This window comes from Ceratotherium simum, chromosome 34, assembly GCF_057802395.1.
Source record: "Ceratotherium simum simum isolate JZ-2026a chromosome 34, ASM5780239v1, whole genome shotgun sequence".
NCBI lineage: Eukaryota > Metazoa > Chordata > Mammalia > Perissodactyla > Rhinocerotidae > Ceratotherium > Ceratotherium simum.
In genome coordinates this window covers 31,477,967-31,490,961 of record NC_141933.1, presented here as the reverse complement: position 1 = coordinate 31,490,961, position 12,995 = coordinate 31,477,967, and the positions used below count along the sequence as shown (strand labels likewise).

Genomic DNA, 12,995 nt, shown 5'->3' with positions numbered 1-12,995 from the left:
AGGCCCAAGGCTGCGGAGGAGCGCGGGCGGGGCGGCGCCGGCGCGGGCCCCTCCTCCCGCCCCAGCCGCAGGGCGGGCCTCGTGTGCGGCTCGGGCCTGGCGGGCAGAGCCGGGGCCGCGGCGGCCTCCGCTCCGCTCCGCTCCCCTCCCCTCCCCTCGGCGGGAAGTCCCTCCCGCGGCCCCAGAGCTGGGAGGACCATGGCCGCTGTCGGGACACGGAGCCGGGGGCGCCGGCCAGCGGTGCCGCGCTTGCACGGCCCACGGCGGCGGGCCCCGGGGCGAGGGCGCGGGGCCTGCTTCGTCCGGCCCGTCTCTCCCGCGGCGTGGGCGTCGGGATCCCTCCTGGCTCAGCCTTGGCCTGGGACGAGGGCCCCATCCGCCTCCTCCTCACTGGCTCCCGCTCCCCCTCGGGCGTCTTCCCTGCGGCACAGCCCCCGCGGGCGTCCTTCTCAGAAGGACTCGCGCTCCCAGCCTCCCCAGACCTGGAGCTCCGCCAGGCCGGCCGCTCTGCCTTGCTCCCGGCGTCAGGGGGGCCTGGAGCCGGCCTAGCCCACCGTGCGGGCTCGTGAGCTACGTGACTGGCCGACGACCGAGGGTTAGATCTCCACCCGACGGGTCGGGAGACTGAGGTTCTGGGAGGTGGCGTGACTCCACTAAGGCACGGCTAGGCGGTAAGGAGTTAGGCCCCACACCAACTCTGCCATCTTTGGATGTGGGAATTTTGCATCATATCATGCCTGACTCTTCTTGGTTAAGGAGGACCCAGTTGGGCACACATCTTGAAGACTGACTAGGAAGATTTGAATGAAGGCAGACAGATATGCATGTATGCAATCTGGTTTTGAAAAATCAGAAAAAGAATGGAGAGACTGATGATGTCGGTGAATGACATGAAGAAGACCCCTTTGCTACTTGGAAGAGATGAACTCAGGGCAAAGAAAAGAAAGGGTAACACACCCGCAGAGTATGTTGTCTGTAGTAGGTTGTATTGTGTGGAAATGTAAAGTGTTTTCCTCAATGCATCTGCCACTCGAAAACTAATGTAAACGTTTTGGAGAAGCTAAGCCATGAGGCCCCTGCCCTCGTCTGCCACTTGGGGGCGGATGGCACCCTGTGCCCGGGAGACGTGATCCACCGTCCACAGGACACTAGTGAGCAGCAGGCTTGGCCAGCACCTTTAACGTCGGAAGTAGGTCAGGACACTTCCCATCTGCACTGGGAAGAAAAACTGAGGATCTGAGGGAGTTGCCAGCACTTCTGGGAGAATCCTCACAGGAGACGCCGTAACCTGGGATGCACTTACATTCAGAGGGAGCGCTTAGCCTCTCAGAGCCGGGCTGGCTCGCTTAGGTGCCCACAGGGTCACAGGTGATGTCCGTGCCTGAAGTGCCCCAGTGGGGACAGTGGGAATTGGAAACTTCATGCCAAGCGGGCAGTAGCTGCCTGGCTCCAACTGGCCACTGCCATGTGGAAGATGGACCTGTGTTTCTGGGCCCAGACTGCTATGTGAAATCTCATGATTTTTAAGTGCTGGCAAGTTATTTAACTTTTAAAAACCACTGAGGGCCAAACTCTTCCACAGGCTGGATGGGTCCTGCAGTCACTTTGTGATGGAGAATTTCACGTGCGTTTGGACGTTGTCTCCTTCGAGATTATCCTTTAGAGCGGGCATACTGAGACTTTTAATTTTTTTAGTTGGAAAGTATTTTCTTTAAAACTTATCTGGGGTGCTGGGGGCTGGCCTGGTGCTATAGTAATTAAGTTCATGAGCTCCGCGTCAGCGGCCCAAGGTTCACAGGTTCGGATCCCAGTGCAGACCGAGGCACTGCTTGTCAAGCCATGCTGTGGTGGTGTCCCATATAAAGTGGAGGAAGATGGGCACGGATGTTAGCCCAGGGCCAGACTTCCTCACACACACAAAAAATTTGAGGCAAAAAAAAGCAGTGCTGCTGTGCTGTGAGTTGAGGTGAAGGTACTAGATGGCCTGCCCTCCTTAGCTCCAGAAGGCTCCTTGAAAATCACTGTTCTAGAACTTAAAAGCAGGTTCCTGTTATTAGGATTCCTCCTAAAAGTTGTGATCTGTGGCCTCACACTTAGTGGTCATGCCTCCTTGGGACTCATCTGCGAACTGGGTATAAGAGGACCTGCCTCCTGGTGCTGTTCAAGGGTGAAGTCAGTGGACACCCGGACGCGCTTAGAGCAGGCATGTCATTAGCGCTCCTGAAATACCGTCCTCGCGTACTGGTTGCTCCTGGGGCTGCCCACACCACTACTTTATTCGCGTTTCCTCAAATACTTCTCATGTGTTTCTGGTGTGTGTGTGTGGGTCAGCCGCTTTGGCCTTTCCAGAGCTTTGGGTTTATTTTCTTAATGAAAAATAAAGAAATTATATTATAAACCAAGCTAATTTGTCCTTGAATTTCCAGCATGAGTTAGGTGGCCAATGCCATTCAAAATGTGGGGACACAGGTGTGTCTGTGTGACTTTGTAAAATGCTTGATGATCAGGACACACACCAGACCCAGGCATCTGACACTGGGGTGGAGGAGCGGGGGCGAAATCCCTGGTGGACAGAGGGGGCCAGGGTGACGGAAGCCACTGATGGTGCCTGTGCACCTTCAGTAGAAATGCAGAGGGTGGGTCTGTGACTCCCCACCTTGCTCTGTGTTGTGGACACCTGATGTCTTCTCAATCTTATGCAAAGTGCTCTTACAAAATAGTCTAGGCAAGTCCCTGTGCCATCTCTTCCAACTGGATTGCTGCCCCTAGGTCCTTCCTACATGGAAATTCTGGAGCCAACACTGTTGATTTTCTTGGCGCCTCAGTTGAAGCAAGAAGATAGTCAGCAGAACGCAAAATCTGCAGACTGCAAAAGTACTTTGAGCTTCCAGCTGTGAGTTTTCTTCCTAGACTCTCTGGGGAAGAACTCGATCTTTCTCCTCTGCTGCTTGGGGAGCACAGATGGGAAGGAGATGCTAGATGAACCTGCCAGCTACAGGGACCCATCAGACTCTTGTTCCCGTCCTCCGCTCTAGGGTTCTGTCAACTGAGCGGGGGTGGAAGGGGCCTTCCACCGGGAGCTGCGGGGTGTGTGGAGTAGCTGAGCTTGGGCTGTGGAGACAGACCTTCCCAATTTGCAGTCCTGGCTCATCCATGTATTAGCTGTGCAATCCTAACAAAGTTTCCTAACCTCTCTGGACCTCAGCCTCCTTCATCTCTAAAACGGGAATAGTAAGAGTGCCCACCTCTTAGGAAGTTTGCTGTGAAAAGGGAAAGACAGGATGCATGTAAAGAACTTAGCCCAGTTATCTGGACGACAGTAAGCTTTCGATATGTCACCTGAAATTGGTTATTATTTTGGGATTGCATTTGTTCTCAAGGAAATGAGGCCTTCCCCACCAGGGCCTCAGTCTCGCTGAGGGACAACCAGAACAAAGCAAGCCCGGGACTCGCTGAGGCGAAGGCAGACAGTCTGGGTCAGAGGAGGCCCACGTCAGGCAGCCCAGACCACAGTTAGCATGATTTATTAGCGTAGGGAGTTGGGAAATTTTTTGCTTTGGGCAGTGCTGAAGAGAGCCGGCCAGTGGACTGGGTAGCACGGCCACCATCAATTGTGGCTTTGTCACTGAAAGGAAGGACTTGACGAGGAGAAACCTGAAATGATAAATGGCTTCCAGGTTTCCTCCCCGTGCTGGTCCAGCTGCAGCCAATAGCCCTTGATGGCTTTCCTTCCAAGCCTGTGGAATGATTTAGACCACGAGATGGAAAAAAAGAAGCCTGGAGCAGTGTCAGAAACTGGATGGAGAAAAGGTGAGAAGGCTGGCTGGGTATCGGCAGAGCCGTGGCCCCGGGCCTGTGCAGAGAGGAAGGCAGAGAGCACCAGGCCCTGCGTGGTGCTGGGGCTGCCACCGCCCAGAAGGCTCTGTTGTGTGCAGGACAGGCTGGAGGTGGCTAATGGTGAGGACTCCGGAGGTGAGTCACGTCCTGGGACGTGACTGCTGCTCCAGTGCTCCCCTCAGACTTTCTGATGATTTTGTATTTATTTACCTGGTTTTGATTTAGAAATTCTTAGACTCTTTTGTATCTCCTCTCAAACTTCTATACCCAGCACATGAATCTAGCTCAGAAAAGCCCATGTGGGATCCAATTCCTCGCTCCCTGATCTTCTGGATGTTAATACCCAAGATCAGGGGTTTTGCACCTTTTTTAAAAATAAGCTCTTTCTTCAAATAAAATCTCCTGTTGTGTAATAACAGCTGACATATTACCATGCTACACCCTTCATGTTTTCTCATGTTGTCCTCCACACGGAAATGCCATGAGGTCCTAGCTCATGTCGCCCATTTTGCAAAGTAAACAGAGAAAGCAAGGCACAGGGTGAAATCCCTTTCTGAGGCCACATAGCAAGGAAGTGGCAGGGCAGGGAGTTGGCCATATGGCTGCACTGTTCCCGTGGCCCCACAGCAATAACCACCACGCTGTCCTGTCTTCAGAAGTACAGAGCAGGGGCCTCACTTGGGGGTGGGGGGGCGAGGGGAGCTGGAGCCTGGCCTTCTCAACTGTCACCCCAGGTCCCTGGGTCCCCTAGAGCTGCCCCAACCTGGAAACTTCTGCCGCAGACAAAGCATAAACAAGAGTCCAAAGCACAGAGGCCCTGTGTGCTGGCGTGGCCGCCTGGGCAGGCAGGGGAGGGTGTGCAGGTGCAGGCTGGAGCTCCAGAACGTAGGGACAAAGCCAGGGTACTCCCTGACTTGTCGGATGCTGGGCTACTGGCACTTGATTGGAAAGATAATCTGTTAAAAATATCATGCTTGTGAAATATATGCAGCACCCCCTTCCACTCTTTGATAAATTTTTCCAGTATTTGTAACTCTTCATTTTAAAAGAGCCAAAGGGAAGGCCAGGATGAGCTAATGAAATTCTAGAGTATTTTGCAATCTGTAACTGTCCACTTCCCAGCCTGCAGTGCGGCCACGCAGAAGTCCTGCTTCGAAGAGCAGGCTGATCCTTTGCGGGCAGTGCGTGGAGGCACAGATCCAGCTGCCCTCTGCTAGAGCCACGTAAAAAGGTTGTGAGAACAGCTGTCTTCCTAATTAGGTTGGTATTCCTCCTAGACATCTTTTGTCTAGTGGGCACATCATTTCTTTCTCCCTTTCCCTCCCTTTGGTCTCCAAGTATCTAAGTTGTCAAATATTCTGAATTGGAAAGTTGAGAGGAACACCTGCATTACTTTCATTTAATATGAAAAATGAAGAGAGGAGAAAGCTGTTTTCCACAAATGGGAGTCGCGGGGTGTTCCTGGCCACAGTGAGCACCTAGCACGTGCCAGGTGTTCTCTAAACACCTTCCATGCAGAAGCTCCGTCAACCCTCCACCTTTGGGGGCAGATACTGTTTCAGCTGAGGAAAGCTGAAGCCAGAGAAGCCAGATCGCAGAGAAGCTGAATCTCAGAGAAGCCAGAAAAACCTGCCTAAGGTCACGGGTCTGGTAAGTGGCAGCACCAGCCCTTAAACCCAGACCGGAACAGGAAGCTGCCATCAGGTCAACCCTGAGTTCAAAAAGGGCTTCCCGTGAGGCGCGAGAGGGGTCTCAGAGCCTGCTACCCCGAGCACCGACAGTTTGCAGAGCAGCGTCTAGAGGTGAACCTGGCTGTCCCCTGACGCATCCCTCTCAGAGAGGGCTCTGCAGACACAGACCATGTGTCACCTCGCCAGGAAAGAAAAAGACAGAAAGCCCTACGGGCAGTCCTCCCTCAGGTGGGGCTCTGAGGACAGCCAGGGCCTGAGGCTCACCCAGTGCCTGGGCGCTCCCTTGAGACTAACCTTTCACGCCTAAGTTTGACTTTTAGGAGGTCAGAGCCACTCAGCTTCTTCTGAAATCCAGGGGGCCTGATGGCAAGTCAAAAGCTGGCCCCTCCTCAGGGAATGTTAGGAAGCTGGACCACTCCTGGAGGTGTTTATTTCATTGGCCTCATGCCTTGGTGGCAATTTCTATTCTTTCAGTGAGTGATGGGGGAAGAAGGCTACATCTGGGATGTTGCCTGATGCAGGAATCAGAGAAGCTTCTGGAAAGGATCCTAGCAATGACCTGGGTCAACCCCTCATTACATTGGTGGAAATGCAGAGGCCTCAGGCAGGAGAAAGCTGTGTCTGTATATCTAAGACTGTCGGATTTAAGCAGTGTTGGCAATCCTATTGGTGATCACTTCTGTTAACTCCATTTTTTTTTATTGTGATAAAATATACATAACATAAAATTTACCATTTTAACCATTTTAAGTGTGCAGTCCAGTGGCATTAAGTACATTCACACTGTTGTGCAACCATCACCACTATCCATCTCCAGAACTTTTTCATCATCCTAAGCTGAAACTCATCCTTCTTTGTTAAACACTTATACGTGTGCTTGGCATGTGTCTGACCGTGTCCCAAACACTTCACACGTCTTGGCTCACTTCACACTCACAACAGCTCTACGAGTCAGGCATTATTATCGTCTCCATTGTACAGATGAGAAAACTGAGGCATGAGAGCTTAAGTGGCACAGTTATTAAATGTCAAAGCCAGACTTTGCATTTAGGACGCCTGGCTCCAGGGTGCGTGCTCCTGACCGCTACAGAAGCTGCTACCCCAATGCCTGGGACATGGCATGGGGCAGGCGAGGGGCCATCCCCACCCACCACTCCCTGGCAGAATAGACAGGTAGAGGGGCTCCCAGGATGGCGTGGGTAGAGAGAAGGACCAGGGGCTGAGCCCAGCATCGTGGGACACATGGGGAGGGGATGGGGCGTGAAAGTCTTCATTTTCCTCCTTCAAATTGAGCTTGCTAACCAAACTTCAAGGGGGAGGAGATCGAGTACATTTCTCATTGTCTTTCTGGAAAATGAGGTGCTTCTTAGACTTAAAGGAGAATTGTGAGACACATCTGGATAACTTAAGTCCAGACATAATTCTCTGAACCCTGCAGACGAGGGTGAGGGATGTCATGTGCGCATGTGTGTGCGGAGAAGTGGGGCGGGTGGGTCCAGGACTGAGTGATGTCCATAAGTCCTCAAGTCTGCCTGTGCAGCCCTGGCCTCTGGCCTGGAGGCAGGGGTGTCCTTGTGGTGGTGGGCATTTTGCAGCATCCTCGGAGGCTTGGCTCCTGGACGCTGCCTGCATCCTGTGTCCTGCCAGGCTGGGGTGCACAGGGTTAAGGCTCAGTGAGGACAGACAGCTTGATTAGCGCTTGCATCATCCCCATGGGGTGCACGCCTGCCTTGTGAGCAGAGCACTCGCCAGGCTTGCATGATGGGCAGTCGCTGAGCAGTTGGGGACACAGGCCCTCAGAGGGTTGCTGGGCAAAGCTCGGCTGGCCTCCCTTTGGCATGGGATTAGCACCAGGCCCTATGCCTCCTTCTCAGGTGGGGAAAACTGGGCCGAGAAAGGAGGAAGGGTGAGGAGGGTGGCCTGGGGGACAGTGAGGGGACTCATGTTTACTGAGCACTTGCTCTGTGCCAGGCTATATATTTCACATATTTTGCGTCCCTTAACCCTTACAGTAACTCTCATCATCCCTGCTTAAGGGATAAGGAGAGAGAATCTCAGAGAATAACAATAATATTAATATCAATAACAGCGTTACATCATTTATAAGATGACCATGTAGGATAGTTAAGGGTACAGGTGCTCAAGTCAACTTGCGTGAAACTTAACTAACAGTGAGATCTTGGGCAAGTCACTTAACCTCTCTGTGCCTCAGTTTCTTCATTTATAAAATGGGAATAATAACTGTCCATTTCTCATAGGGCTTCTATAAAGATGAGATGCATCCTCGCCTTGGGGTCGGCTCATAGCTAGTATTCAGCAAGTGTTAGCTAAAACCATGATGATCAAGCCATCACAGCTACAAGGCTCTGAACTAAGGATTTCTTTCCCAAGAGATTGGTATTAGCATCTCCATTTTAGCTGTTAGCAAAATGAGGCTTAGAGAGGTTAGTGGAGTCCCCCAAGGCCACAGAGCTCGGAAGAGGTTGGGGCGAGGATTCCAGTGCTTTCCTCTCTGCGGAAGCTGCTCTCCCTACTGCCTGGGCCTCCCCCAGTCCTCTGCCCTGACCACTGGTGACAGCTGGCATTTTCAGGCCCCCAGCACGGCCTTGTCTTCTGCCCGAGGCCAGCACCATCTCCTGCCCCAGCCCGTCCCAGCTCAGATGGGCTCCTCTGGACGTACACACCTGTCTGATGCTCAAAGGCAGGATAGTACTCTTCATTGCTGAACAGATCAGTCCACGACATCAAGGGGTCGCAGAAGGATGCGTTGGGCAGGAAGGTGCTGTGTGTCACTGAGTCCAACATCATCCTGCAACGGTAGGAGAGGCTGTGAGGAAGCGGGCAATGGCTCCCGGGAGCCCCACTGTGCAGGAGCCCCCAGTACGGCAAGACTTGGTTCTTAATAATGATGGAAACACTTACTCCCTATGAGCCAGGCAGCCCTCCAAGTGCTTCCCACGATGACGTTATTTAATCCTTGCCACATCCATGGTTTCTATGTCTATCCCCATTGTATAGATGAGAAAACTGAGGAATAGGGCTTGAGACAATTGCCCAAGTAACATGGCCAGTAAGTGGCAAGCTGGGATTTGAGAACGGAGGCTCTTATTATGCAATACTGCCTCTGTACTTTTCCTATTCGCTCACATCGGAACCCCCGAACTCCGGCTTACGTCTAACAATATGCTTCTGAAAACAGGGCAAGAATTGCTATAAATGAATATACCCACAAAGCCTTGTCCACAATTCTGAAATCTGAAAGCTCTGAAACTGAATGTGTATGTGTGTGCGTGTTCGTTGCAAACTGTATCGCTGTATTGTCTTCCTCATCCCTGGAGACTTTGGAACTCTGCCGCACATTTAGCCCCAGGGTTTGGATAAGAGAGCCAGTGCCTGTGGTAACCGGCAAATGTTTACCTCACTCTGGGCTCCCTGCTAAGCACTCGAGTCCTCTCTGTTCGTTGTTCAAGGTCTCCTTAGAACAACCACTCTGAGACAGGTTCTGGTAGTGGCTCTGTTTTATAGATGAGGGATGGACACTCAGGTGACATTCCCCAAGCCACCAGCTGGCGGGTGCTGAAGTTTGAGTGGCAACTCAGGTTTGTCTCTTTAAAAAGCCCACGATCCTAATCTCTGCTCCACTCCTGTGCACACTGGCGAGTGGGAAGCTTGGGAGAGGGTGTCTGGTCGAGGCTGGTGGGGGCAGAAGAGGATGGGTCTGGGGCCCCGGCCTGCAAGCATTCTTGCCCATGCCAGTCTCATCTCGCAAGTTTCTCCTTGCTGCTTCCCATAGTGCCAAAATTCAGAAAAAAGCATCCACGTGGGGCTGATGAGAAAAATCTGTTCACCTAACTTCTCTTTTCTAATTATCACAATAATGTTGATGAGACACGTTGGTTCCACCCCATTGTGCAAAGGGGACACAGCAGCTCCAGATCACACGGCTGGTAAGTGTCTGAGCAGAGACTCCAGGCTGGGTCTGGGGTATTTAGTGCATGGAATGTTAAGACGGTCCGGAGCTTATCAATCTTTCAGTCCAGTGTTTCCCAAACTTTTGCCCACCATGATAGTTTCCTTAATATGTTTTAAAAAATCAACTCTGTTTTTGTTTTAGCATAACTACACTTATTTAAAAGGAAAACTTTATATCACCACTATAAATGGACAGTGTTCTTTTAATATACATTAAAATGAAGACATAAACATTTAAATAAAAATTGCTCATCCAGGCACCATCCGAATCGGTGGTTAGCAAACTACAACCTGCAGGCCCACCGTCCACTTCTGAATGGCCCGCAGCTAAAATGATTTTACATTTTTAAATGGTTACATGGACTACTACAGCAGTCCCCCTTATCTGTGGTTTCACTTTCCGCGGTTTCAATCACCTGCGGTTAACTGCAGTCCTTAAATATTAAATGGAAAATTCCAGAAGTTAACAATTCATAAGTTTTAAATGGCATGCTGTTCTGAGTAGTGTGATGAAATCTCACGTCGTCCCACTCCATCCCGCCCAGGATGTGAATCATCCCTTTGTCCAGCATATCCACATCCACGCTGTCCTGTACGTTTGTATAAGAAAAAACACAGTATATATAGGATTTGGTACTATCCGTGGTTTCAGGCATCCACTGGGGGTCTTGGAACATGTTCCCCGTGGATAAGGGGGGACTACTGTGTAAGTACCTACATAATATCTTTGATTTTGCCATTAGGCCGGCAAATCCTAAAATAGTTAACGTCTGGCCCTTTAAGAAAAAGTTCACCCACCCCGACCAGATTTACCTCCTGTGTCACCAGTGGTGTGAGTACCACATGTTGGAAAGTACTGAGTTGGTCCAGTCTTTCCCCTCACCCTGTCATTTTACAGTTGAGAAAGTTAAGGCCCAGGGAATTTGTATAACTTCTCGAGGTCACACAGCCAATGGAGGGCAGCATTATGGCGTAGAGTTGTTTTCCGACCCGGAGCCGCCTGCTTCCCTTTCTGAAAGCACTCACAGTGGCATCTGCCACAGACACAGACACATGTGTCGAACAGGACCTCGATACTGAAGGGGAGAGGGGTTATGTGGTTCCAGAACCAGAGACCAATTTTTGGGGGTGTTTGCAAATCTACCACCATCACCACTGTTGTACGTGAGGGAGAACGGCGCTCCCAACGTAGATAAACGACTGCGTTCAAACCCTTACACAGAGGCACCCTTTCTGGGCCGTCACTGCAGTCACCAGACCCCACTAGGAGGCCTCCTTCCTGATGCCCAGAGAGGGTTAATGAGCCCAGCAGATTATCACGGGCATGCATCTCCCCTGGGAGCCATATCAAACAGAGGTCAAGGTTGCCTGGGTTGGGGCTCTGATTTTCCCACAGATTGGCTGGTTTTATATCCTGAGCGGGCGGTGGGAGGAAGAGGGATGGGGGTGGGAGCTTGTGAAGGAGGGACGGACCCCTGAAACCCAAGGCACCTTCTGCTTTCTGGACTTGACCTCAGAAAAGTTCCCCCAAGTGAGAGCTAAAGGTAAAAGTGACCCCTGCCGTCTGCGCCAGAGGCTCAGAAAACTGAGGAAGAGGAGGGCAGAGCTCTGACACGACCGCCACAGGTGGATCTGGAGGAAGGAGAGGTGGATTCCACGTGGAAGAAATAGAAAACAGTCTCAGGTCTTCAATGTCAATTAGAGATCCTCCAGACTCAAAATGTGACAGCAGGAGTGAGCGTTTCTTTATTGGTAAATTGAATTTGATCATATAAACATTAGGACTATTTTTGATCATATAGGGTCTTTACCACCTTTAAGGATTTTTTTCTCCATACCAGCGCACTCGCTTGCTCTGTAATCTGCCTGGTGCTGGGCACAGCTCGTGCACAGCTGACTGCCTTTGGTAATTCCTTCTATGGCAAATTGTAGCCATTAAGTTTTCTTAAAGGGCTCTCTCAGGTATTCAATATGCTATTTTTCTTCTATAATTATTTCTTGCTTCTAAGAAAAATCTCTTTTATAAAAGCCACATAAATTTTTTGATTTTTTTTGCTATTGCAGTAGGAAGGGCTATTATTAACTCTGGGCTCTCCACAAAAGACCTCAGCCACTTAGTCAAAAAGCTCTAGGTGTGAGAGTTCCGGAATAATGGCTGCTTTGTATTCAGTAGCCCAGCTTCCTAGGCACTCTAAGGTCCATTCGATAACTGAACACTCTAGCTCTCAAGATTTCATCCACGTGGGTGGAGCAGGGTGGGTAGGAGAGAGCAGCTGTTTGGGGCGACATTTCTCCGTGAGGACATTGAGGCCCAGCCATATGTCAGCCCAGGCCTGAAATTAGACCATGCATTCCCAATGGGGGGGACCCCAGAGGGAAAAAATTGGTTCTTGGGGGGTCAAAAAAATCTTACATATTATGTTTCATGACCCTCCCAAGGGCCACAATACGTAAACGATATGCAGTATATTTATGGTATTAATATTTCACAGAAGGGGAGGTTGATTAAGAAAAATTATCAACAAAGGCTCCTTAGTGGCAGTCATAACGAAAAAAAGGTTGAGAAGCACTGGGTCAGACTAAAGTCAGCAGCAGGACAAGAAGGGGATATCTAGGAAGGGTCCCAGGCCTGCTGCTCTAGCCACACATTTTCGTCTTCTGAGGGGCTGACCCGTTTGTCATCATGGAAAGAGCCCTGGGCTGAGAATCATGATTCGGCCTCTTGCACCTCTCTGAGCCTCAATTCTTCCTCTACTAAATGAACGCACTGACGAGGTGGCCTCCAGATGTGCCCAGCCCCACGATTTTCTGTAGGCACTCACCCAACTGGGCCGACGCATGGAAACATGCACACACACACATATGCATATGTGTGGGTTATACTTGGCTATTGTGGTCAAGCAAGCCTACCAAATTGGAGTAAAATCCAACACGACAAACAGATTAAACTTCAGCTCTGAAAAGGCCCGCCGATTTCCTCTTCTCCCTTCCCTCTTCTGCCCACAACTTCCGGCAGCAGGCTCTGGATAGTCTTTGCCTGGGCTAGCCAGGCCCCTTATACACTGTGGACCTCACTCACTGCCCATCAGCAGACCCGTGGCTGCTGGAATCAGTTTCCCCCAAATGCAGTCACAACTGTAGCTGCCCAGTAAGTAGGAAAGGATCAAGCATGACTGACTCTTGGGGAGGAATCAGGTGGGTTCCCTTCCATGCACAGAAAGGCTGGCCACAGGTACCTTTGAGAATGAGTCAGCGATGGCATGGAAACTGGGGTCCCCGACGCCTCCAGTGGCTTCCTAAGCCTTCTGAGAGCCAGCTCACTCACCGAGTGTGCACAGGAGGGTCCACACAGTCAGAGGGCCAGGCCCGTGGGCTTCTCGCCCCGACCTGAGTCAGAGGCCGCAGTCACAGGTGTGGTGCCCATGGCCTGAGTAACTAGGCACCTCTGCTCAGCCTTCCAGAGAGAGGGGAAGGAGCCAACCACCCAGCCTGGGC

The 12,995-nt window shown here is 51.3% G+C and overlaps 1 protein-coding gene across 3 annotated transcripts in view; it reads right to left on the bottom strand.

Moving 5' to 3' along the window:
- ELF5 (E74 like ETS transcription factor 5) overlaps positions 1 to 12,777 on the bottom strand; it is a 29,021-nt gene extending 16,244 nt beyond the window's left edge. Inside the window, exons 1-2 of one of the 3 annotated variants that reach the window (XM_004436849.3) lie at positions 12,737 to 12,777; positions 8,213 to 8,337 (exon numbers count right to left, since the gene is read on the bottom strand). In XM_004436849.3, coding sequence (XP_004436906.1) covers positions 8,213 to 8,337; positions 12,737 to 12,762 — 151 coding nt within the window. In that variant the 5' untranslated portion in view covers positions 12,763 to 12,777. Of the gene's footprint in view, positions 1 to 8,212; positions 8,338 to 12,736 lie in introns of those variants that run through there. The other 2 variants (XM_087423145.1, XM_087423146.1) reach the window with 2 other exon arrangements.
- Positions 12,778 to 12,995: the final 218 nt, after the last annotated feature.